The 27,468-nt window shown below is 39.7% G+C and overlaps 1 protein-coding gene across 4 annotated transcripts in view; it reads right to left on the bottom strand.

Annotated features, from left to right (window-relative positions):
- Positions 1–4,820: 4,820 nt before the first annotated feature.
- itga7 (integrin, alpha 7) overlaps positions 4,821–27,468 on the bottom strand; it is a 36,404-nt gene continuing 13,756 nt past the window's right edge. Inside the window, exons 2-26 of one of the 4 annotated variants that reach the window (XR_008560389.2) lie at positions 26,704–26,831; positions 26,355–26,434; positions 26,020–26,275; positions 24,740–24,871; positions 19,258–19,465; positions 17,398–17,594; positions 17,139–17,227; positions 16,932–17,059; positions 16,662–16,757; positions 16,533–16,594; positions 16,240–16,409; positions 15,992–16,138; positions 15,711–15,826; positions 14,855–15,041; positions 14,706–14,780; positions 14,530–14,609; positions 14,362–14,439; positions 13,351–13,453; positions 13,048–13,263; positions 12,700–12,816; positions 12,506–12,619; positions 9,271–9,369; positions 9,017–9,142; positions 8,382–8,546; positions 5,031–5,209 (exon numbers count right to left, since the gene is read on the bottom strand). Coding sequence is in view for 3 of the 4 variants with exons in the window: in XM_054736016.2 (XP_054591991.2) it covers positions 5,054–5,209; positions 9,017–9,142; positions 9,271–9,369; positions 12,506–12,619; positions 12,700–12,816; positions 13,048–13,263; positions 13,351–13,453; positions 14,362–14,439; positions 14,530–14,609; positions 14,706–14,780; positions 14,855–15,041; positions 15,711–15,826; positions 15,992–16,138; positions 16,240–16,409; positions 16,533–16,594; positions 16,662–16,757; positions 16,932–17,059; positions 17,139–17,227; positions 17,398–17,594; positions 19,258–19,465; positions 24,740–24,871; positions 26,020–26,275; positions 26,355–26,434; positions 26,704–26,831 (3,160 nt within the window). In the remaining variant the exon portion in view is untranslated. Of the gene's footprint in view, positions 5,210–8,381; positions 8,547–9,016; positions 9,143–9,270; positions 9,370–12,505; positions 12,620–12,699; positions 12,817–13,047; positions 13,264–13,350; positions 13,454–14,361; positions 14,440–14,529; positions 14,610–14,705; positions 14,781–14,854; positions 15,042–15,710; positions 15,827–15,991; positions 16,139–16,239; positions 16,410–16,532; positions 16,595–16,661; positions 16,758–16,931; positions 17,060–17,138; positions 17,228–17,397; positions 17,595–19,257; positions 19,466–24,031; positions 24,140–24,739; positions 24,872–26,019; positions 26,276–26,354; positions 26,435–26,703; positions 26,832–27,468 lie in introns of all 4 variants that reach the window. The other 3 variants (XM_054736022.2, XM_054736016.2, XM_070549921.1) reach the window with 3 other exon arrangements.

Here is a 27,468-nt window from a genome sequence, read left to right on the forward strand (position 1 = left end):
CTAGTTTTGTGACCTAGAGTCTTAAAATAATGAACTAAACTGCAAAAATACAAAACAGACTACTGTAAAGTATATTTAAATTATGGACATTTAAACTTATTTTTAAAATAATTTGTCCAAAATAACCCTCAAATATGCATCTGATTTAAATAATTAACTTCAATAATACTATTTAACCTCTTCAAAAGATAACTGTCACCATACAGCAAATTTCAGCTGAACCACAAAGTAGGTTATTAAAATAGATTCTGGCGTGATGACTGAATGACTTAAAAAATGTTCACATTTGTGTTTAAAATAAATATAGTAACCACACATGCAGAAAAAAATGCTTATTTATGACCATAAGTGTTCCATGTTCAACTCCAGGCCCCCTGGTGTTGGCCAAGTGACATAAAAAATTTCACTAATCAAATACTGTAACGGTCCTATTTCATGCAAAATTCACTCTTTGGGGCTTTTGGCCAAGTTTTATTTTAATTTCCTCATGAAAAACATCCCAAAAGCAATTTTTGGCTCCATTCATGCATCTTCCTTTCTTAGCTCCAAATCCTCTGCTGGTGTGCTCAGCTGCTGCAGAAGCCAGGGTGGGTGCATGGTTGCATCATCATGCTCTGCTCCTCCCCATCCGGAGAGTCTCAAGTCTGGATCCCTGCTCACTTGGACTGTAAACACTAACGCCCAGTATGTCTGTGTAGCTAGAGGGGAGATTAATCTCCACAGTTGTGGAAAGGGGATTCCTTTCGTATCAACCCTGCACTTTAAATAAAGTTTACCCAAATTAGATTTTTGTCTGCAAGAGGAACAGGAATCCTATCCAGTCTTCCTGAAGAATTGGCAAATAACCCGAGCCAGAATGTGACCATGATTCTTTTCTTTTTTCCTCCTGCGTCCTGTCCAGCTGTAAAGCAGAACTGATGTTTGAGTGCCAAAAGCAAGCCTTATAGATTCAGCTGTAATGGCCTGATGTCAAAACTTTATTGGCAAAGCATTTGGTTGATTTTAATTCCAGTGGACTTGGAGATGGAAATGAAATAGAACGGAGGAGAGGAAAGGACTGCTACAGAAGAGGGAGAAGATATACGACTAAAGCAGAATTTTCACCAGTTTTTGTTCAAGTTGATGTTATCATTGTATTCCTCCTAAAGTGAAGCACATCATGTGGAAGTCAGTTAGGTAAATAATAAGCTATAGAGCATTGGTAACTAGCCACCCTCACAGTTCCTCTGGCTGTTAGTGATTCGTTGCCAGAGTAACTCTCACCTGACTAAATAATAAATGTAAGAGACTTAGTGAAGGTTTATAAAGTGCCTGAAAATCCTCTTCCTGCTACCAGGCTCAGCCAGTGCTCATCAGCTTCCATAATTGTGTTTATTTCAAAGGAAGACAGCTCTTTCCTCTATTACTGACAGTGACATACAGCTAATAAAGCCATATGTGTTCTCTCTGCGTGTGTGTGTGTGTGTGTGTGTGTGTGTGTGTGTGTGTGTGTGTGTGTGTGTGTGTGTGTGTGTGTGTGTGTGTGTATGTGTGTGTGTCATTCACTTCCACAGAAAGGAATGACACGTCAACAGGCTTGGCTCGTCAGTGTACCTAATGGGTGACAATCCGCTTAAACACAGTTTCATCAGCATCGTTTAATTTCCATGGCAACCAGGATGACATCTGACAGATTCAGAGGGGATTTGGCTTTTATTACTATAATGAGATCTGAAGCTTTGATTAGGAGGAGAAACCTAATTTGCTTATTCTATCTTGAGAAACGAAGAACATCTGATTAGTCTGTGCTGTGATTTTGAACATTTGTTCAGTTTAAACGTGAAACATCTGCAACACACCTGATGTCACTTCTTGTGTTATTTATGGGATTAAAGACAAATCTAAAGTATTGTATAATCATTTCAGAAAGGCAAAAAATATGGTTCAAGGTTTGTCAATAAGGTGAGTTTATTCCTGGGTATTTTTTTTGGACTGTGATGTATTTGTTTTATTTAGGTTTACACTGAAAATGATGTTTTATTTTTATTTTTAATGACAAAACTCACCTGATAATGTAATGTCCTCCTCGTGGAGATCAATGAAATCCCATGTTTTATTTAGCATGCCAAAAGAAAGTTTAGATTAGATTGTTTTTAATAGAAATTAGAAGAAAATAAACACTTTTTAAATCTTAAATGCTATTTCATCATCAGTTTGTATTTTTCTATTTACATGATGTGAATTTGTTCTTTATAATTTTGTACGTTTACAACACAGAGTCCATTTTTCTGTTGTGGATTGTTGGATTTTACAAAATAAAAGGCTTGTGTCGGTTTATAGAGTTTCACATTCTGTCTCCCCCCTTTGTTGTGTTTGTGAACTGCAGCCTTCAATATTCCAACGTTTTGGAGCTTTACTGACTATAATCTAGACCAGAAGAAAATGTCAGTTTTATTTACCTTTATTTACAATGGTAAAACAGGACAGCCAAACAGAAAAATAAATAAAACAAATGACAGAAAATGATAATTGGGGGCATCAGAACAGTGACAGGACCTTCATGCAGCCGACACAGATGATTGTCCAGCAATACCTAAATCCAAGCGGTCCCACCATGCTTCCCATCCAATCCAAAACATTTAATAAAATTTAAGCTTTATCTGCTTATTTCAAACCCATTTTGCCTTCTTGTTGTATCACTCCATCATTGGAGGGATGAATTACCCGTCCACCTGTGTCCAACAGATGTCTGAAGGCGGCATCATCTCATTAGCAGCAGCATCGTTTGTAACCATCTGCCACATTTACAATAAGGCACGTGTTCAGAATTATACGTCAGGCCTGAAACAAATGCTCCATTTCTCTCAAAATGAGTGTTTAAGATTAAAATTTAAAAGTATTTATTCACAACTTGTTCATCTCCAGGTGGAAAATACACATCAAAATGCAGCTCAGCAAAAAAAATAAAACTAAAACTAACTCCAAAACCTCAAGTATATTTCTGTAATTTTATTTAAAAGTCCACCCTCTAAAGCCATGTACACACGTAGCAGCATCTTTGTAAAACTTAATATCCATCTCGCCCATCTCGGATTAAAACACTTCGTTTTCAGCAAACATCCAGTGCATTGTGACACACAAGCCATGCCATGCCAAGCCTGTAGGTGGCAGTAGCTCCACAAATCTTTGGCATCTTTGCTGCAAAACATTCCTCACGTGGCATACGTAGTAGGCAATGTCCGTCCTTAACTTCGCCCTTCACTTGTGGTCTTCTACACAGGTCACACGTGATGTAATTTCTGTCTCAGACAGTGACGTTGCAAACCCCCAAAACCCTGGTTATTTATATCTACAAGCAAATGCTGACAACAGATAATTTGTAAATCTCCACCTTGGTTGGAGATTTAGAAAGAATAATTTTTAGTTTTGTTTATCTTAGCTTTCGTGCGGAGGACAGGCCAAACCGTAAAAACAGATCTTTGTTTAGTGTGATACCTGGCTACGTGTGTACAGAGCCTAAGAAATGTAAACGTTGAGCTTAATTAACCAAATTACATCAACTGGTTCCATTAAAATTAGTTTCTTACATGTAAAGAGCAATAAACATTGTTATACGTTGTTATGTTCTAAATTAATGTATAGGCATGTTTCAATTGTTGGAGCTTCAGGAGATAAGATGTCCCGGTCCTCTCAGCTGTTGTCTCCATTCAAATTCAGCTTTTTCAGGATGTTGCACAGATGTCAGCAATTCACCACTGCTTTGGCAGTGAGTACTGTCATTGATCATCACCAAAAGGCCTCCACAGTAACATTAATAGCATTAAAAGTTTTATTTCATCAAAATATTTCATGAATGAAGTCGTTGAGGGGGAATTCCACCGTGCTTTCCGGCGTTGGAAGTTTGGTAATGTCAATTTTAAGATTGCTGCTAATTTTCTTTTGTGTCAGTTCTGCTTCACAAGCAGCTCTACTACTGCTGGTTGTCTGTTGATGTAATTTCCTGCTAAGTTACAACCAGTCAGTGTAAGTATACCAACATTTCCACCCAGCAACTCCACCGGGCCAATCTGAGCACTTACCCCCGATCACATACTCAGAAAGTTCCTGAAAACGACCGTTTGGCCATCTCGGTCGAGTGAAGCTCCTGTAAATTTACCTGAAGAGGAAACACGCCTTTTGTTCCTCTGTACATTTAAGCAATTGTTTAGTTAGTGGAACCAGTTGGCATAACTCGGTTAAGTAAATTCCACATTTCCTTTTTCAGAGTGCAGGTGGATTTTTTAAAACTGTAAATATTGGTTTGCTTTCCTGACATCCTTTGTTTTCATGCAGCAACAGCTCTATGGACATGTTTCATGTTTTTATTCAAGATCACTCAGGCAGTAGACACGTGATGTACAGTGGATTTGACTGGCACTACTTTAAACAAAAGGGGAAAGAAAAACATAAATGGCTTTGTTTTAATTATTTATTTTAATAATGTTGGGGGAAGAAAAGGAATTTGTTTGGGCAGCCATTTGAGGTACATATTCAGTTTTGTGTTCTTAGATTTTACTATTACAGCAAAGGGAAAAGACCCCCAAGCATTCTTTTTTATAAAGGCGTTTTCCTTTTCTCTTTATTGCCCATGCTCATTTTACTCTCACAGTAGTTAATAGTCTTATTCACACATCAACCCTATAAATCAGTGTGTTTGAATGCATCTAATGGGGTCTGGCACGTTTGTGCATTCATGCATGTCTTTGATTTTCAGTCCTCCTTTACTCTGCCAGTCAGAACTGCTGACAGCAAAGTGTCAGCGCTGGGAAACATGTCGAGCAGCTATCTGATGTTGTTGTTGTTGGCCTTCAACATTCACTTGTCAAGCTGTGAGTCACGCTGCAAACAGACTGAGGCTAGCAGTTAGGAGGCTGCAGAATGAAGGGCGTGGATTGGCTCTCAGGTTCATATGTACGCACTGACAGTGTGCACAAGATCTCTCCATCCCAGTCATTGTGCACGTTTCCTTTAGTCAGTTAGTTTCGATGCAAAGACAGAACGAGTGCCACATTTGAGTTGTTCGAGTCAAACAGAGTTACAGTGTCCCATCGCTCCAGTGCGTGGCCCATTCCTTTTTATGGACGCATCCGGACTTCTCAGTCTGGAACTGTGGCCGGAGCTCGCGTGGAATCTTCACCGCGTGGTACTGGGGAAGTTTGTCTTTGTGGTGGCCACGTTGGAAGAAGCCACACTGTGCACACGCAGGAAGGAGAGGGAGTAGAAGTGGAAATTAAAGAGGGAAAAAATAGGTGGAAGGAGGAAAAGACAAACAGAATTTACTGATGTCACAAATAAAAATAAATTTGATCTAAAAGTCCTTCTGTAATGACTACATTTTGTGAAGCACACCAAAAACAACAAATGTTGCCATGCTCCAAGTTTATAAATCTACATTGAAGAGACTTTTTAGCCACATTGATGAATTGAGTTTCTGTGTAAAAGCAATTGCTACCATTATTACTGTCCAGTTTTGAAATTAAAATGTAATTATCTGTGTCTATTCTTACTTTTTAAGGACTTTTACCAACCATGAAAATATTATACATCTAAATTATTTGCCTTCTGAAAAGCCTTTTTTAGAGTAATAGTGTTTCCATCCTTCAGGACTGATGAGCTAACGGTTAGTCCAAATGCAGCTATGACCCAAGTGGATCATTGTCATCTTTAAACAGCTCCAGTGTCCATATTTCACAGTTTTAGATTGTTATTTAGATGTAAAAACCTGGTTGTTTAATTTAAACATTTCACTTGTGTTGCATCCAGGTGTGAGGTCTGACAAGAATGTCACATTTTGAGCTGAAGTAAATAGGCAAAGATTGATAAAGTAATGTTAGCATGAACTGAAATTTGCTGGATTGGAGCTGTTTTAAGATGGCATTAACCGACTTTGGGGTTGGGTTCAGCTTGTTAGTTGAATCCATATGGACTTAATTCCTGAAGTGATGATGGATGTAAACATACATATTAGCTGCCATTTAACAAGCTTCCACATCTACTATGCTAATTGTTTATATTTTTCACACAGAAACACATTTCAAAATTGCCATAAAGCATAAGAGTATAAAGCACCATTTAACAAACACAGTTAAAGATGAACAAAAACACCCAGTGATCCTAATTAAAGGTTCATTCTGGCACCTGGATGCAAATCAAACATGGTTAAAAAATGTATGACATGTAACTTAAAAAAAAGGAATAGCCTTCATAGGCTGATGCCAGAATGAACAGGTGCAGATAATTAAACAGTAAGAGGCACCACACACAGCACAGCAGGCGTGTCAAAACCCTGAGGCGAAGACGGCTGGATGGTGTTCAGCAGGCACCAATTACAGACCAACGCTCAACAATTATCATCTTTGCTTCCTAATACTGAATGAATGTGAGTTATTAATGTGTACATTCAACTAGCAGGAGAGAACTATTGTTTTAGGTCCGTTAACCAATTTTAACGTTGCCTCAGTGATACATGACCAACTGATCCACAGCCGGAACTGAAATAACTCAGAAATATTATAAATCTTTTAAATGAACTAAAGCAACTAAAATTGCATTACGAGCTTAACTACACTGTAAAAAATAGCCATTACTTTGTATTAACCAGTGCACAAAAATGTGAGGTAAAATGTATTAAAGCGTATTAGAAATGATCAAATTGTGTAAAATTAAGTACATAATCATTATTTGTTAGAATGTATTTTCTGATCAACACCCAATCTTGTTGATTTATTTTAGTCATCATCTTCAGCCGCTTATCTGCAGCCACTTGGGCCAGCTCCTCCAGGGGAATCCTAAGGTGTTCCCTGGCCAGCTGAGAGACATTGTCCCTCCAACGTGTACTGGGTTTTCCTTTGGGTCTCCTCCTGGTTGGACGTGCCCAGAAAACCTCACCAGGGAGGCATCCAGGAGGCATCCTAACCAGATACATGAGCCACCTCAACTGGCTCCTCTCGACGTGGAGGAGCAGCGGGTCTACTCCGAGCCCCTTTTGGATGACAGAGCTTCTCACCCTATCTCTAAGGAAGAGCCCAGACACCCTGCGTAGAAAACTTATTTCACGCGGTTGTATCCACACTCTCGTTCTTTCAGTCACTACCCAAAGCTCGTGATGATGGGTGAGGGTAGGAAAGTAGATGGGCCGGTAAATCAAGAGCTTTGCCTTCCGGCTAAATACCCAATTTATTTTAGTGTTTGCCTAGAAAACTAGAAGCTAAAAAGCAAAAAACTAACTGTTAAAAACTTAATTTTTGAAATACAAACTATCACAGAGACTTACCAAGATGAAAATGAAAGGAATTATAGTAAACTTAAGTAACTCAAAATGTGTGTCTCTGTCTCGTTGCAACATAAGATGTTTCTCACTGGCTTGTTAGTGTTAAAGGTGTGGGAAACTCGTTTAATCAACACATTTGCAGTGGTCTATGGTAGGAATTAATGCCTTGCAAGCTGTGCTTGATCAGCAGAGACAAGCCTGTGGCAGCATGGCAGGATTTGGAGTCTTATTTCCTGATGTTTGTACATCTCTTGCATAACAGCAACACAAATCCACCACTGACATGCAACGCTGATGTTTTATCTCCACAAATAATACAAGTCTGGGGGACTTTTTCTGAGTGGTGATGCTAACGCTAACGGTTAGCTTCTGCTAGTAGAGACATTCTCTGCTGTTTCCTGGACTCTTAACCAACAACAGCCTTCCCTGTTGTGAGTCAAGATGGGTGAGATCCATGAATGTTAAGTAACAGTGTGATGTAGATCCGTCAGGTTTTTCTAATTCTAGAGTTTCACCATCTGTTTTCTTTCACAGAGAGATAAGAGATAGGTGTAGGAGACTGTTTTCATGTTGAGCCTTCATGAAAAACTCAAGAGTGACTGATTATAATCAGAAATATTAATTTTAAAACTGGTTTTCAGAGTTCCACACTTTTAAATGTTTTAATCCAAATACTTATTTTTATTTTTTGGATTACATGATTAAACATCTATTAAAGTAAAATGATCAAATTAAATAAAACAATATTCTTTCTGCCTTTCTTTTCTTTACTTATTTATTTTTACAACACTAGTAAGAAATTATGGTCACATGCCTAAAAATCCAGCTTGTAATTTTGACTCTAAAAGAGATAACTTATCAACAATTCCAACTCATTCTGGGGGTAAAAAATATGAACTTTTTGTATTAAACCGCACAAATCAGAATGGGGCCTCAGGCAGCAGGAAGCAAGAACACTATCAATGACCCTGTTGTAGACATCACTGCTGTGGTATTCGAGCCAAAGCTGTCGCTCTTATTTCCTGCTTTAATGAACACCACCAGCCTTAGAGCGGGCCGAGGAGCAAAAACCGGCGTTTGGGAGGATTTTTACCGCTTGGAGGAAGAGGAGGAGGAGAAAGCAGGCCGGATGTAAATAGTTCTGATATCATAGTTCTGATGCCTGCTTCTCCACCTCCGAGGGTTGGACCCCCAAGTGGGCCCGGTAGTACTCTGTCTCATAGTGCGGGCGCCGTTCGCTGCGCTTGAAGAACCCACACTGAGGCATCGGATCACCACAGGGGAGTGGAGGGAAAGAAGAATGTTGAGACAAAAAGATTGTTTAAAACACAGAGATGAGACAAAACAAAAAACAGTGTGAAAGGAGAGAAGGAAATTTGGAGCTGAGCTGGAAAGATGGATATGTATACAAAAGGTAAAGTAGAGAAATAATACAATGATAGAGGAGACAATTCTAAGTGTTTATGAAGGATTTCAGGGGTTGGAAAAAACTTTGATTACACCTACTTATTTTACAAACTAGCGTTTGTGAAATAATTAAACACTAAATAAAAACTATAATAAAACATTTACCTAAACAAAATGAGTGTTCATGATTGCATCTTGTCCTCTGCATAATTTCAGTGATTTATAAGAACCACTTTAAAAAAGCCCATTCATATACAATATTATTGCCATTTTAAGGCGGATGCACTTGTGAAACAAAGAAGTAAAAGTTGTGAATGTTACCTTCCACAATAAACAGACTAGGAGAGTCAGCAGCAGGATGCCTGCCAGGATGGCTATCAGGATAATCCACCAGGGGATCCAGTACTGATCAGCTAGACCTGGTTCTGGGTAAATCATCACTGGAATCTGTTATGGATTATACGTGCAGTTTATTTAAAACAATCCATGTCCGAAACCGATTCATCACTTCAAAGGGTGAGAAAATGTAGTTCTATTTTATGGTAAGTGTTTTACTTTAGCCATCAAGAGGATACCTGAGCCGCTGCCTCCCTGAGGACCAGGTGTTTGATGCTGGACTTCACAGTGATGTTGGCTCTGACCAGCAGCTCCAGAGCACTGACTGACGGGAATTCCTGATGCCAAGAGTGAAAAAAATCAATGAGTAAACTTTGTACTTAGCCATTTAAATGTGACATTAGATATTTGAAATTTATATGACTATTTATATTCTCAATAGCAACACTGATATAATAAATATTAAATAGTTGAGACAAAATGTGAAAAAAGGATGTAAAAAGAAATAAATGTAATGATTAAAGTTTATTAATTAAGATTAATTAATTAGAGAAAAATACCCCATTTGAGCCCAAGGGGGCCGGAAAAGTTTCACATCACAACTGATGCCCTATATATCAATAAAGCTGCACATCTAACAAAAACAGCAGAGCCTGTGCTACAAGACCATATAAACGTTTTTACATTCTCCAAACACAACTAAAACTATATTTAAAAGGGTTGTGACAAATCCCTCTTCATTAAGAAAAGAATTGCCACTTGTTCAGAGGCAACCTGTGACAAGAAGAACTGTGAGAAAATGGTCACTGAACGCTGAAGAAGCCCTGCAGGGTTGTTTTGAGACCACAGATTGGATGACTCTCTGCCAAGGATATGAAGAGGACATCAATGCCATGGCTGGATGTGTCACTGCCTACATAAGCTTCTGTGTGGACAATATCATACCCACCAGAACAGTGAGATGCTTCGCTAATAACAAACCCTGGATTAGCAGTGAACTGAAGAATCTGCTAAATGAGAAAAAAAGAGCCTTCAAGGAGGGAGACAGGGAATTATTGAGGAGTATACAGAAGCAACTGAAGATCAAGATCAGAGACAGCAAGGAGGCATACAGGAAGAAGCTGGAGAACAAGCTACAGAGGAACAATATCAGAGATGTCTGGTCAGGGATGAAGATCACAGGCTTCAAGCAGAGGAAGGATTGAACAGATGGCAGCCTGGACACAGCCAGTGAACTGAACAAGTTCTTCAATAGGTTCAGTTCAGGAACAAACCCAGCATCCTCCTCGCCTGTCCCCAGCCAATCAGACATCCCATCCTCCTCTGATCCAACATTTTCCTGTCACACGCCAGCTCTTTTGTCCTCTAACACAGTCATGAACTCTTCTGGTTCTATAAATTTGTCTTCAACCAAGTCAGGAGATGCTGCTGCCCCAGTTACTTCCCCCTCCCACCTATCTGTCTCTAGAAGTCAGGTGAAGAGGCAGCTGGAGAGAGTGAACAGGAATAAGGCTGCAGGTCCAGATGGTGTCAACCCCAGAGTACTGAAGGCCTGTGCAGAGCAGCTCTGTGGGATTCTGCAGCACCTCTTCAACCTCAGCCTGGCCCAGGAGAAGGTTCCAGTTCTGTGGAAGACATCCTGCCTTGTTCCAGTTCCAAAGAAAACTCGCCCATCAGTCAGTGACGACTACAGACCAGTTGCCCAGACATCCCACATCATGAAGGTCCTGGAGACTCCTGTTGGTCCACCTGAATAAGCAAACTAGAACATGTCATGACCCGCTGCAGTTTGCTTATCGCCATGGAGTTTGAGTTGAAGATGCCATCATCCAGCTGCTTCAACCAACCCACTGTCATCTGGACAAAGCAGGCAGCACTGTGAGGGTCATGTTCTTTGATTTCTCCAGTGCATTTAACACAATTCAGAGTGATGTACTTTGCCAGAAACTCCAGAAGACACAGGTGGGGGGCTCAACTATTGCCTGGATTAAAGACTACCTGACAAACAGAACACAGTTTGTGAGACTGAAGAACTGCACATCAAACCAGACAATCAGTAACACTGGAGCACCACAGTCTGTTGTTGAGAGTGTAATCTCTTCAGCCATCGTCTGTTAGGGTAGTAGCATCGGAAGCAGGGACCTGAAAAGGCTCTACAGCCTAATAACAAAGGCCGGTTCTGTTCTGGGGATGACTGTGGAACCACTGGAGGAGATAATGCAAAGAAGCATTCTCCAGAGAATCAAGAAAATTATGGACAACTCTGAGCATTCTCTTCACAAGACTGTCCAACAACAGAAGAGTGTCTTCAGTCAGAGGCTTCTTCAGTTTCGCTGCAACACTGACCGCTACTGGAGATCCTTCCTGCCAACAGCCATTGTAATATACAATAACTCTTTGACAACTTGATTATTATTATTATTCTGAGCTACTACAGCAATTTCCCTCTGGGATTAATAAAGTATTTTTGAATTGAATTGAATTGAACTGAAAAGAAGAAAAACATCTGTTTTTACCGTTATATAGATTCTAGGTGGTAGAAAGCAGGCAGGCAGTAACTTCACCCATATGAACTTTATTAAAAGCAGGAGGGACAAGCATGCACACAGCAGTCATCTTGTAATCCTCAGCAGAGCATCCATGTACATTCGTCAATAACACTTATACTAATAAATGGCCTGAATTTATAAAGCACCTTCTTAGGGTTCTACAACCCCCCAAGGCACTTCACAACACACACACACACACACACACACACACACACACACACACACACACACACACACACACACACACACACACACAATGAAAGTTAATATTATTAAATATTTCAATGGATTGTTTTCAATAAATAAGTAAAAACATTTAGCTATACCCTTGAAAATCACTAACTCCTAAATGTTAACTTTTTTGTGTCTATAAGAATTATTTACTCAGGTGTGTGTGTGTGTGTGTTATCAGTAACAGTTATCTTTGTAATGACACCAAAGTAAACAAATAGACTTCGTGATTACAGAAATGTCCTCATTAAAGTGTGGGTATATCATCTGTGCCTCACTGACATTATTTTTTGTCGCTTCGGCACAAATTGTCTTGAACAATTAAAATGTGATTAATCAAGATTAATTAATTTCAAAGCCTCTAATGAATTAGCCCCTATTTTAAATATTCAAAAAATACATTTACAATTTTAAACGAGTTTCAAATTCTATCCTCCCTTCAGTTAAAATGGAAAACAGCAAATATATTTTTTTGGAAATATTACATTTATATGACTCAGTGGCCACAAATGAAATTTCCAGTAACATCCAAGCATTCATCATTCTGTACGTGCACTTGCTGCAAGTATTTGTCTCCAGGTGCATTAGCTAAGTACTTAAGCTGAATCTGACTGCCACGTATTAGAAAGACAGTCAGATTAAAAAGGTCATGCTTCTAATTTTCATGTGTTTATGTCAGAATGTAGTCCGTCACCTCTATGAAGCTGCCGTTCCACAGTCTGGCATGGATTTTGAGGACTGCCTGACCAGTAAAGCTGTGGAGAGGACACTGGAACAGCACGCAGCGCGCCGAACCAAGGAGACAATCCTGAGGAAGAGAAAAACAAAAATTCTTGTGTTTGCATCATTTTTAGATCGCTGGATACATTTTTGTTTCTTTGTTTTTACCAGTTTGAGAGACTTGCGTCTCTCTGAAGCTGCCACAGCGGGCGTGGTACGGCCATTGCTGCTTTTTGTCATCACTTGATCTTCCTCCTCTGGATGGGAGCGGCGAGCTCTCCCCACCTGTTGAGAAAGATTTGTGTGAACATTCTGGCTTTGTAGATAAACTCAGGAATAATTTGATATTTCCACAAATCAAAAATTGTCAAATATTGGGAAAAAGTATATGCATAGTTATGTACTATAGTAAAACAAGACAGTAAACACTAGCATTAGCAGCATTTATTACTAGACTGATTCAAACACGATCAAACACATTAAAGTTAGCTGTCATAAATCAGATGTTTCTCATACTCTCTGATCAGCAGGTAGTGAACTGCCAGCAGGAGAGGCGCTCTGCAGCTTCAGAGGATTTAAGGCTCCTGCCGGAGTGCATTGTGTGTCTGGGTGGCCCAGAAATGTCAAGTTAGCAGGGTACAGGAGCCACTTCCCATTGGCCAGCTCATTGGGCCACATGATGTTCAGGAAGGCAGAACCAAGGGTCTGGAGAGCTTTTCCGGGATTTGTCACCTATAACATATTAGACACAAGTAATGTCATTAAATTCTGCTAATTACTGCATATTATTCATGTCATGCATCACAATTTTTTCCTCACCACAAACTCTAAATCCACAGGGCTGCCGATGTCCTCCAGACTTGTCATGGCGCTCTCTCCTTTCACCGTCCCACTGAAGAACAGCTGGTGAGGACGAGCCAGTCTGCAGGAAAACACGATCAGATCAGTTGGATGCACGATCACACAGCCTCACGTGTCTCAAAGGGGCTAATAAGTCCTACTGATGATTAGAAGTTTATATAACAACTTGGGATGTGATAAGATTTGTGCCAAAAAGATCAAGACTCATTCAAAATACCTCAGCATTATGCAACCAAAAACAAAATTTCAGAAGCAAACATGTCACTAAATAAAGTCTATGGAGAAGTTTCTATATGGCCACTCACTCCATGCCCCCACCAGAACACTGATGAGCATTTTTCAGGTTTCAAAGACAAAAATCTAGAGCAGATGCAAATTCAAGGTGCAGCAAAAGCAAAGCGCTGAAGGCAGAACTAAAACATGCTATTCAGAGTAAAAGCTTAAGCAGTCTGAAAAATGCAGAATTGAAAGAAAGAAAGAAAGAAAGAAAACTATTTTTATATAGCACCTCTCTAGATAAAATCACAAAGCGTTTCACAAAAACAAGACATTTTAAATATGAAAAAGATGTTTTAAAAAGATTTTAAAAATGTCTAAAATGACAAAAATAAAATAATTGGGATAAAAATTGTAAGCGATTGATCAAATATGATTTATGATTAGTTAAATAAACAGTTAATGTTTCATCTTGAAATATAAAAATTAGCTTATAAATTAGTTAGCTTTATTTTTTGTGAAATCTTTTTTCAGAAATTCCTACTTTTGCTTCTGAATTTTTTATTATGTTTTTGTTGCTTTATTTGGGTATATTTTGTTTGAGATAGTTTTTAATGTCTTAGGCACAAATCTTATCCCATACAACTCAGTATCTCAGATAAAAAAAATTCTTTATATAAACATAAAAATTTCCCAACATAAAGCTGCTTCAATGTATATTAACCAAGCCTAATGGAAAATCCTGCAACTCACCCACTGACAGAGAGAGGGAGCTCTATCACTACTTTAGCATAAGCTGTGATGGGATCCAGGTCAGACTGCTCACTGATACTGATGATGAACAACAAAGACAAATCAAAGGGTCATTAAACCAAAGCTTAAGGCTGCTAAAACTGATTCCTGTTGTAGAGGAGCTCTCACGTTGTCAGCAGCAGATCTGCTGTTAACTCAGTGGTTTCAGTGGTAATGTTAGCTGTGCTCAGGTTGATGGTGAATTTTAGCTGGAAGATAAAACGCACTTTATTGTTTTAAAATGACTAAATCATTAAGGTACTCCCATAACTTATTATGCTAAACATAAAAACAAAACGTCTTACTTTTGCGTTTCGTTTGACGGGGTTTCCCAGATCACATTCCACCTGGGAGCCATTCTGGTTCGCTTGGCACCTCATCTGCAGGATGTTCAACAAACACCATCCTAAACGAGGTTTACAGTATGAGACAGCTCCTCTAGTTAAAGACATACCTGGGTCGGGACCCTGGAGCCAGCGTATGACAGCGTGTTTGGGAGCGTGATTAGCAGCTGAGCAGCGTGAGCATCGTCACCGTCCTCCTCGGGATAAAGAGGGTCAGAGGGCAAATTGGTGATGGTTATCTCCAAAACAACCAGACGCTGGTCTGACAGAGAAAGCACCTGCACACCATCCTCGTCTCTATGTGAAGTTAAAGGAGAAAAAAGGACAAAAATGTATGTGAAACAATGCATTGATGCAAATGAGCACCAGTTTAACAGATTTTAAAATAAAAAAGGTTCATGAAAAATATTTGTCTTTCTGTTTTTTCTTTTCAACTTCACAGAAATGCATTCTCTTATATTGGTTTTACATCTTGCATTAGGCAAAATTATCACTGATATATCTGAACTTATTATTTAGGCTGTGCCCTTAGTGGGGGCGGGGGCACAAGGGGGGTCCAGGCTTGCTGTCTAGGTGGCACTGGCCCACACTGGATCCCCCTAGAACCGCCTCTGCTGCATTTCAAGAATGGGAAATCTTAGCTCAATAATCAGCTGATGAAAAAAAACATTTTTGAAACTGTTCATTTTAAGATTTGTACTAACATGATGACCAGCAACAATGCTGATAAATTAGTTTATTTAATGACAATGGTAAATTACAGTTCAAATCCAAGTTTAAACTAAAAGTCCAGGTAAAGTTTCTATGCAACTATTACTCAGGTAGCACCTTTAACCCTTTTCAAACCATGTTTAAATTAAAAATGATTACTTTTCATTGTATTTTAACACTTGTTGCCATAAATTCATTAGGAAAAAGGACAGTTAGGTGCTTCAGAAAGACAGATGAAACAGGTTTGGTACTAACTTTGGCAGAGGGGTGAAGAAGTCGGTGTTGTGAGGTCGAGTTCCAAACTGGAAGCGCAGTTTCAAGTTGCTCTGACAGATTTTATCGCTGCCACATCCTTCTCTCAGGAAGTTCACCTTCACAGTTAAACACGTGACAAAGGTTAAGCTGCAGATCTGAGTGTCAAAGCTCAAACCGCAAAAAGTTCATTCCTGAGATTAACTTTAATTTTTTTTTTAAAGAAAAGTAAATGTTGCTTATTTATACATAAATAGAATGGATTTTCCCCTTTTGTTACAGACCTCAGAGTGCAGGGTATTTGACGGAGTGAGACTCAGCACAGGTGGTAGCCTCTGCAGCCTCTTCCCATTGTGTCTACGCGGCGGCACAGGTTTGATCGTATGAGTTATTGCTAATGATATGGGCCGCAGTTTGTCACGGATGTTGTCCTGCACAAACAGAAAGAAACACAGTTTTAAATAACTAGTGCTTGCAAGAATGCTTCTACTAAAAGAACAAGAGAAGGAACGGGCCGTCATTAGCTACTGACGTGCAGCTGGAAGACTGCAGTGATGCACGCTGGATGACGCTGCCGATGGAGCTCCACTTCTTCTGTCTGTGTGTACTCAGGCTCCAGCGAACTGCGACCCAGGAAGGTCATGCGATGCGGAAGGCCCAGCTTCCTGCGCTCTGTGTCAGCTTCAAAATGCACGACGAGGGCTTCAGGAGAGAAAAGAAGAAGCAACACATGAAGGGATGAAAACGTTCAGAAAGTTCACTATTCTATGAATAAAATGAGAGAAATCAAACAGTTATTTATTTAAATACTCCAGTAGAACTCACTAATGTGGGGTGAGTAGTGTTCTGGGTGGGCTGTGAAGGTGAAGCAGGCCTGAACGTCAATGCTGAAACAGAACATTAATCCTTATTTACAGAAATGAGCTTCTAAAGTAAAAATCAGGCTGTTCCTACCAGACTCCATCTCTCCCTTTGCAGTTGAAGTGCTGCAGATCAATATATTGAGGGTTAATGGATATTTCTCTGATCACATGAATGACTGGTTGAGACCTTAAGCACGGAGACAAGACAGGACTATTAGGATGAAATAGTGACATTTATGCATTTTTAAAACTTCAATAAAATGAGATAAAATTTGATGGGTTTTTTACTTTTGTTAGATATTTGTAGTAAAATTATTCTATGTGTATCTGTTTTTTAGTGTTTCTAAAAGTATTTTCTTACCTAAAAAGAACTACTGAATCATTCAGAGAACCAATAGCTACATCTGGGTATTGGTTTTCATCTATATCCAGACCACCTGAGATGGAGTATCCGAAACGTCTCACATCAAAGTCGGAGCCATCCAGAACCTAATAAATCAGGGGTTTTCCTTAATCATATTACTATAATACTAATATTTAACTTTCATAGCTTTATTTCTGAATCTACCTGTGCAGGTTTTGTCTCAATTCCAGAGTCTGAGCCTCTGTAGATGAAAACTTTTCCATCTCCATCAAACGGGGCACCCACTGCAATATCTGTAACAAATCATTTATTATTATTATTATTATTATTATTATTATTATCATTAATTCATAACTGTCTTCAACTGTCCAACAGCTTTGTACACTTGTTTGGTTATAAATATCAGAGGTTGTTAGATTTTGGACCTATGAATTTAATAAGCACAGAAAAGCATTGCTCACACCTCCATATCCATCCTGATCAAGATCTCCGATGTTGCTGACTGTCATCCCGAACATGGAGTCATACGTCCCGTTGAGGCGGATCGGTCGAGCCTGATCGTCCCAGTGACCGAAGGGGTTCAGATAGACATAAACCGCTCCACCTATCTCTGCTTTACGGTCGAAAAAGTTAGGAGCTCCAACAATCAGGTCTGTCCAACTAAGGAAACAGAGACAGAAAATGTGGCCTGTAAGTTTTCCATAGATTTGTTTTTTTTAGGTTACTTAGGAAAGCTCTCAAAGTTCACATCAAAGAAAACATTTTCTCACCAGCAGAAAATCCAGATGGGGCAAAATGTATTTATTTTTATTTTTTTTGCCAAAATCGTTGCTTCTTTAAAAGATGTCAATTATTGCAAATAAATCATCCAATAGCACATCTGCATGATTTCTGCAAAAGTAGTGAAAGGACAAGCAGCTGCATAAAACACAACTGGTTTTAGTCCAATCTGAGCTGAATGGACCTTTTGGGAGTTAAGTAAGCAAGAGCTGAAATCAGACAGGAGACACAAGGAGAAAATCTTTCTGCAGAGAATGAAACATAATGCAGATTTTTGTCAACCGCACAAATATTTTAAAGTAGCAATTAATACGCGTCCTGCTTCTCCTCCTGCTGGTTGATGCAGAATAACAACTGTTGTAAGAAAACCTGACGCAGCTTTGCAGAGAACAGAGTCGCCAAACAAAGTTATTGTAATTGTATGATTAATTGGCAGGTCAGAAACCAACAAATGTAGGCCATGCCAATGTTCACTCTGGCTTTATAAAGGACTGATTGTACTGCAAAATGCCTTGGGGGGTTGTAGAACTATAGAAGTGGCTATATAAATACAGGCCATTCACTGTTACTATTTTTTGTGTGGTTTTTATTGACAGTAGGCAAACCGAAAAAGCTAACTGCTAGCCATTATGAGCTACAGTCACAGTAAAGCAGGTAGAGACCTGCCCACTAGTGTTTCTTCTCGTTTCTATCATTTGGAGGATAATAGTTACTTTAGGTATAAAATTGCCTCATATACAGTAGGTTCAATAAGTTTCAGAATATAACTATTTTAAAAAGAAATTGTTGATATTGTAGTTATCTATCTCAACAATATGCAAATATTTTCCCCAGCATCTCTTTTTAATTTCAGATAAATGCCTTCACATGCTTTTGTTCCAGCTCTAGCATTAGGCTAAATTAGCACAAAAAAACCAGTGCTTAGCATGCTTAGGCACTGCCCTCAGCTTGGGGGAGCATGGGGGGGGGTCCACACCAGCTGTCAGAAGGGCACTAGCCCCCCTCTGGAACCACCCCTGCTTATAAAGGTCACACATGTCCATCTAACAAGTGCTGTTCAACGCTTTCTAAAGGTCACTTGACTGTGAAAGTGGTGAGAAAGCTGCTGGGTGGGTTCAAACTGGACTTCATTAGGAATTCCTGCATTTCACACACACACACACACACACACACACACACACACACACACACACACACACACACACACACACACACACACACACACACACACGCACGCACGCACGCACGCACACACACACACACACACACACACACACACACACACACACCATTTAATCAACAAACATTTATAATTTGTGGTGCTTTAATTGTTTTACAGTTGAAAAATATATGAACCCATTGATGTTAATGGAAGAAACTCGAAGAGCCACAATAAAGGCAACAGTGATAAACTTTTGGAACAACATGAAGCAGAAACATTTCACATTATGCAGTAAAAACATAATAATATGAGGATTTGATTTGTCATTTTTCACACAGCAGTATTTTTAATTGGGTTTTTAAGCTTCTATTCTCTCCTCACCCATCTTTGTTGAGATCTGCCGCGGTCACTGAATACCCGAATGAGGATGCAAGCTCCTCCCCCCAGAAGATGTGCTGCGGCACCAGTCGGTGCATGTTGTCCTTCTTCAGCAACACCACAGCTCCAGTGTGATTGGCCCGAGGTGCGCCGGCCAAAAAGGTCAGCTCCCCGAGGCTCATTATCCCCATCGCCGAGTCGACGGAAAACCCTGAAGGAGGGAGGAAGAGGAGGGATCAGGGGTTACTGTTGACTGTGAGGTTTTGTGGCTCAGCATCTCCACGTTCCTCTCATCTCCTCACTAATGAAATGTGTGCCTTAAGTGAATATTGATTTTGTGCCAAACTCATGATAAGTGTAAATGTCTCGTGTTTTCAGAGACTTTAAAAGCAAACAGGTTGTTTGTGGCAGCAACACAAGATGATTCACTGGCCTTCGCTTTAGCGTGGCATCAGTCGCCTCTGTGGAGATCAGTATGTAAATAAAGTACAGGTGCATTAATCAGATGTATTGCCTGAAGCTATAGTGTGTGTTTTCTGCAAGACATGTGTGTGTGTGTGTGTGTGTGTGTGTGTGTGTGTGTGTGTGTGTGTGTGTGTGTGTGTGTGTGTGTGTGTGTGTGTGTGTGTGTGTGTGTGTGTGTGTGTGTGTGTGTAGGAATGGGTTCTTACGTAATTCAAGATAATAGAAGAAGTGAGAAGAGGAGGCATTTTACTTCATGACAATATTGTTTCAGAAATGTCTTACAAAGTTGTCAGACTCATTACAAGTATCAGAGATGCTGCATAAAGGGCACGGGTTAGCAAACACATGCATTTCACATGCAGACGGAGTGAGCAGTGGAGATTATTCATGAGACGTTTGTTAGTGCTGAGTAAACAAGCAGAAGGAGGAAAAACAGACACAGGAGAGCAACTCCAGGGTGGGACGGTATGAAACGGGACATCCCAGCTCCTGCAAAACAAATGGATAGAACCGAGGTACTTTGCCGTCACTCAGATGGTCACTCTGAATGCCTCCACAAGAGATTAACACTAAAAACCCTGTTTGAAACCTGTCTTCTAAGACGATGTACTGGAAACAACTTAAAGAATCATCCAAAACTAACCTGGGAACATCAACAGAATCCAGCCAAAGGTTCCAAAAGGAGAAAAAGTTACAGGAACAGCAACTGCTTTATATTTTTTAATCATTTTCTTGAGCCAGTATGTGCTAAAATTACCCTTTACAGGGTTAATGAAATGTCACCGCCCCTTGTGGCCAGAATACCGTATTTGCCACTTCAGACTGGCGGGCCGCTCTATTGGCACTAAGAAAAACATGTAATTGACATGCCTGGCGCTGCAGCACGTGTCCTGCATGTTTTAGATCAGTGGAACTCACTCCTGGTCCTGGAGTGCCGATCTCCTGCATATTTTCCTTGTTCTTCGACTCCAACACACCTGATTCAGTGACTGAATCGCCTGTGCATCATTTATAGATTAATCAGGCTCTTCAGAAGCCTGTTAATCACCTGCTGATATAAGTCAGGTGTGTTGATGCAGGGTTAAAACTAAAACATGCTGGATACCAGCTCTCCAGGACCAGGAGAGAGTACCACTGTTTTAGATCATGACAACAGCTGATTTGTTTAATTTATTGATCTCTCACTCCTGTAGACACGAAGGAAGGCTGGGGAGACATTTCAGCTGTCAGATTAAGGTGTTAAAAAGACGAACGCACAGCAAGGAGATAAGTTCCATTTTCGGCTTGACCACAGATAATTATTTATGGACACTAGGGGGAGCTAAAAGCAAGCAAAACTGCCAAGTGTGTCTTTAATCATCTTGTTCATACAAGAACGTGAAAGTTATAAAAGTTATGATGTTATAACGTGATATCGCTCTAAATTATTTTGCATGGGTGGCAGCGCTATGCTTCCGTACATTTCCTGTCACCTCCATCCTCTTTTTATTATTTTCACATCTAGATCAAAGCATTTGTAAAATCTATCTTTGTCCTTTCAAAAATCCAATGGACGACGTTTAATTTGGCCTTGATGGATATGAAACGGTTGCTTGCCTTCGATCACGAACACTACCTTCAGAGTTCACTATTTTACTGTCCATATGAAGGACAAAATTGTTATTTAACCTTTAAAAATCTGGATATTTTGGACGCCATTAATTCAACTGGTTATCTCGCTGTGATAAACACACATAGATTTGTCATTTCATCTTATAAGGATCAGTGGAAGCATGCAAATTTTAAATGAAGGCTAAAAGGTCATGAGGGCATTAGTGTTGTCAAGGAGACGGTTCAATAAGATGAAAGGAAGCAGGCTTAGAGGAATGTGAATAGAGAGATTTATGGCAGATCCACACGGTGAACAACAATAACTAAAGCCTTCAATAAAAATCAGCTGATTCCTAGAATCTGGCCTGTTGACCACACACACAATAATATTCATTAAAATGTTTTACTCTTTATGTTGTAAAGGTGATCTTTCCAACACACAGCTGCAGCTCATCAGCTGTCATGAACTGTCTGTAATCAGTCTAAATACCTTTAATAATTCTGACTTTTCCTGTTGCACAAACATGAGAATAACACTTTTTATTCCCTGATTTGCCTCAACGAGATTCATGCTGATATTCAAATATAAACCGTACACGGGACTCATTTAGCTACGATTTTAAAAGCACATCTAAATGCAAATCAGCCACAAATTAATGCAAAGTCCCCTTTTCTCATAAAAACTTTTTAATGTATTTCCTAGAAGTCATTCATGGTGGATCAGTTTGCAGGTGAGTAACTATAAATGAAGACTAGACAGTCAGGTTTTAAGTGGGCTCTCAGTTCTGCTGTTTTAGTAAACATAAAAAATAAATAAAGCTATGAGCACAAAAAAAAGAACACTGAATCTATAAATGGCAGCAGAAGCCACAATCATTTTAATGCACTCTACAAAATGTCTGTTTACTAAAAGATTAAACTAAGATGACAGCATGTTATGTAATCACTGGCAAAGATATTTGTTTAACTCTGATTTTTCAAACCAAAATTGCAAAATAGCAGCACACAACAAGAAAGTACCATTCATGTTTCAAAAGCTAATTCTGAATTAATCTATATACATTTTACAGATTAAAAGCAATGTGTATGTAGGAGATCTTCTTTGATAAAATGAAGTAAGGCTGAGGTGCTGTTTGGTTAAATATAGGCCGGAATTTCCAACACTCTGAAAGGTATTATTTAAAGGGATATTTTGCAACTTTTTCATATTTTTAAATGATTTGCTTGAGCCGGGATGTGCTAAAAGGATCTTTTACAGGGTTAATGAAAGGCCACCCAGCCTCTACTGCTCCCTGTGGCCAGAATAACACATTTCCAACTTCAGCCTTTTACAACCCAGACATCACAAGATCTCTCAGATACTTAACAAGGTTTTGCTACAGAAACATCTAGCTTACATTCCATGATTTCATTCATTGTCTGTTATCTTGTACAACCAACATCATTTCATTCATACTTTGTTATGTATAATCACTAGTTTAGACAGATAGAATTACATTCATTTTTATAAACTATATCCTTGACTCTGATTTATTTAATTCCACTTTAAAGGTGTGGGAAACTCGTTTAATCAATACATTTGCAGTGGTCTCTTGTATGAATAGTTAAAGAACCTAAGGTAATATTAAATCAAACATCCAAAGGCCAATCAGATTGATCATTCATAATTATATGGAATGTCACATCTTATTGATCATAGACTTTCATATGTATCCACATCTAAACGCTACACCGTGCAACGCTGTAGTTTTTTAGCTGTGGTCAAAGATGGCGTCTGGCAGTGGAGAAAACATCTTTCTTTAGAAGAAAGACATTTAGCTCTTATTCTTCTTGTGGTTTTAAAGACATCTCCAAGTCATTTAGAACAGACGAAAGAGCCACTGCGACCTCCACTTCAGATGCCATCTTTGTTGTTTATGAGAAACTGAGCGTGGCAGTGTGTGACGTACGCTGCTCAACGTTGATTGGCTTGGTTAGAATTCTCGAGGGGTGTGGTCATTTCAATGGGAGCGTTTCTAGGCCCTTTCCTTATCTTAAGGAAGCATTGACATGGCTGGCCAGGCTAAATATTTTATCTCTGCAATACAATCGTATCATGCGTATCAACTGCAGTCGTTCCATGCGACTAGTTTAAAGCAGAAATTGAAAACACACAGAAACAGAATTACCATCTTCATGCTAGAGTTTAGCTAAAAGTGCCGACAGAACCTCGCACTCCAGCAGGGATTCGTTTAGTTCTACTCTCATTTGTTAGTTGATCCATTCAACACAGTTTTGTTAGGTAAAATTCAAAAATTCAGCAGGAAAACCATCACCAAGATTCCCAGGAAACCATCATCCAGACAAAAACACAGAGAAGACAAAAGGACTGAAACGCACTAAAGACAACTAAGTTGTAGACAGAACAAGCTACTGAACCCAAAGAGACAACCATCTTTGCATTTCAATAAACTGTTACTGATGATGATTTTAAAAATATACTTAATAGCCATTAATAAAATAACAATAAAACATTTTTTTTATTTAATTAAATTAACTTTCATTTGAAATCTACTGTTATGGATGGCTTTCTCTTTAGGACAGTAGCAACGTGTTCCTACAAGTTTAACACTAAAAATTTGAAATACAAGACATGATTCTGAGATAAAGTAAAGACAAAGACAGAGACAAAGAGACCACTACAAGTCCAGCCCAGTCTGAACAACACCACACGCCTACAAACCTAAGTAGCTATTATGAGCTACATCCTCAAACGGCGTGGGCCTCTTGGAGGGCTCCAGAGTTTTGTACAGCAGTGCATCTTCAACGGCGCTAGCCATGAACAACAGCCCTACGGCCCAGAGCCAGAAGACAGAAAGAGACAGAGGGACGAGTGTGGGAGGGGGTGATGGGGTGGTGACATGGTGAGGGAGAAAAAAAGGGGAGAAGAGGAAGTGCAGGTGAGGGAGGTTGTGATTGAATTGGTGCTTTGTTTTTGTGGCTCTGCAGTTCCGTTTCTCCTGCAGAACCACCAGGTTTGGGCAAATGACATTTCAGACTCAGACTGCCCACTTAAAAGTTTGTCATATTTTCCTGCTTTCACACAAGGGTGGAGGACGGAATGGGGCTAGCGCTTCTGCAGCGGGGACGCCACATACAATATTGTTCTTGTTTCCTCAAAAAAGATCAGTAATCAAAGGCATTCATCTGAAGCCACGACGAGCTTCAGGCATTTTGACGTGTGCACCGACTGTGAGAAATGGTTCACAAATTGGGTTTTTTGAGTCACACGCTGGGCCAGAAATAATCCCCAGGGTGTACGAGTGACACTGTCTACCCCTCTCTACCAGCCTGTTGCTGTACTTCCTGTGCGACAGTCTGAGCTGTGATGTCATCCTCCCCCCCAGCCCTCTCCTCTTCCTTTGTTGAAGCAGGGAGGGGCGAATCCTACCCAGGTAACTGTGGTTAGGAACAGGGATGAGCCTGGAATTATGTTCTTTGTGATCTGCAACCTCGTATGGGCCGTCGTCATAGTAACCAAGGTCAAACACACTCTGGTTTAGGAGCTGGACTTGCATCTCACCTGGAAGGGAAACAGGTGAACGCAAAGCAAGGCAACAGGAAAACATTCACGCTACATCTCAGACATTTCAACATGCAAAATACATTTATCACTTTATAAGCACGCCAAAGGAACAATGGCATGAAAAATCATCCAAGCATTTCCTGGTTTTCCTCAACAGAAGTAAGCAAATATGACTGAGTATTAAAACTGCATAAAGATGCAGCTTCACTTTCTGATCTGATCAAACGAATGTGCTGACAGATTAAGCATAAATTTAAAAGCTTGCTTTAATTCTGTGCATGCCTCTGTCTGTGTCTCTGTTCAATCAGTAGATTGCACCATAAATTATCCCATTAACTGTTGGTAGCACATTAATTAAGCGATTTACATGGAGTGCCTTTTCTTTGCATTGCTTACCACCAATAGAAAAAAGATTTATTTAATTCCACTTTAAAGGTGTGGGAAACTCATTTAATCAATACATTTGCAGTGGTCTCTTGTAGGAATGAATGCCTTGCTAGCTGTGCTCGGGGCAAAAAAGCAGAAGCTACTGGATCAGCACGGACGAGTCTGCTGCAGCAGAGTGGCACAGTAAAGCAGGATTTGGACTCTTTTCTCCTGATATTTGGACATCTCGCCTCGGAATGGATAACAGAAACACGACTACCACTGATTTGCAATGTTGATGTTTTATCTCAACAAATAACACAAGCGGCTAGGAGCTTCTGCGGTGTGGTTGTGTTGCTAAATGCTGACGGTTAGCTTCTACTAGTCAGGATGTTCTCTTCTGTTTCCTGGACACTAAACCAACACCATGTCTTCCCTGTCATGAGCCAAGATGGGTGAGTCCATGGATGTTAAGTGACAGTGTGACGTAGATCTGTCAGGATTTTAAAATCCTAGAGTTTCACCGTCTATTTTTTATCAGACGCTAATGCAGTAGATAGGTGTAGGAGACTATTTTCAAGTTCAGCCTGCACGGAAATCTTACAGTGACTGATTATAAAAAGAAATAATCATTAAAAATTGTTTCAGCATTCCACACCTTTAAAACAACAGCACGTTTTCAAAGTAAAAACAAATTTGAGTTGGGCAACATGGTTTCTCACAAAGATTTTAAAGTAAATTTCTTTTTCTCTCTACTGGTTACCAGTTAGACACGCTACCTTTCCAGTTGTACGTTCCTGGAGCCCCAAACAGTATGAAGTTGTTGTCTGGAGTGAAGCTGACAGAAAGGCCCTGCTGACAGAACCCAAACTGCTCGTGCCCCTGTGGTCGACCCTCACAGAACTTCCATTCTCCACCATCCAGCTCATCCCTCTTCGTCAGGTCGTCGCTCAGGACGTAGCAGCGTCCTATGGGATCTCGAGTTTCTGAAGACTGACTGACACGTTGTCTCAGTTCATACAGGTGGGCGCAGGTCTTAGGCGAAATAAGGAACTCTTGGTTTGATGCTCATTGCTTCTGGTTTTTCACAAATTCCAACTAAGTCACTACTTACCACCACCTTTCCTCCAATCCCCTGACTCTTGACTGTAACTCCAAGCCACTGGTTGTCTTTGCTCTCTCTGTCCAGACTTACTAAGTAAAAAACACAAAAGGAAAACATTGGCATTGCACTTGGACTGGGTAAAATCTACTTCAAGTAAAGAACTTTTAATTTTTTAAAGATGATAGAATCATGGTCAGTTTATATGTATAGAAGGATATATGTTTGTTTAGATGACTGACTTGTTCTCCTTCCTTGTTGCTTTGAGAGCTCTGTAACACTTAATTCCTTATTTATGTGATAATAAATGTGTATTCAATTCAGTTTTTCCATTAGAAGATTTGCTTCAGCTGTGACTCACTGTCTTCATCGATGTCCACCCTCTCACAGTCGTACTCCTCTGGAGTGATGGGACACCTGAAAAGAGCTCCTGGTCGACTTCCCTTCAACAGGCCCCGGCCTGCTGCTTGTGGAGCCCCCACGAGGATCCTAAAGGTCGGAAACATTTAAGATTAACGAGAACGCACATCTCATTCTGTTACTCCTCCTTTAATAAATGTCAGATAAATAAATAGATGAATCCACCTTATCAGTCCTTAAATCCTAACCCTCAAACAGAGCAGGAGAAAGTCTTTTGTATTGTTTTTGTTTACCCTGAAACACAGCTATAATCAATCATCCTTTACAATCAAGAGAACGTTTTTCTTCAGTGAGGCAGTGGCTGATATTTTGGGGGCAGTGTCACTGCCCTTTGCCATATTTGGAATTTGAAATGGCTGATTCGGGCAAGGATGCTATTTAAAAACTGAGTGTTGAGCTTCATTCCACCCAACGCTGTCGACCGTGGTGCATGAAGGAGAGGGAGGAGTGCAGGAAACACAGGAGTTCACAAAGGAGAACAAAACAGAAAGCTATTCTATTCTGTTTAAAATCATCAACAGAAGTGATTTAGTAAAATCTCATTTCACTATTATTGAAGTATTTTACCTACACGTGACTTAAGTTCTTTGTTCAATGACAAGAGTGAGGTGTTTAAATAAAAAAAACTGATAAATATGTTAAAAAAACACAATCAATAAAATAACAGCTGTTCTTTATATTTATCTATTTATCTCTTAATGAGTCT

This window comes from Nothobranchius furzeri, chromosome 3, assembly GCF_043380555.1.
Source record: "Nothobranchius furzeri strain GRZ-AD chromosome 3, NfurGRZ-RIMD1, whole genome shotgun sequence".
NCBI lineage: Eukaryota > Metazoa > Chordata > Actinopteri > Cyprinodontiformes > Nothobranchiidae > Nothobranchius > Nothobranchius furzeri.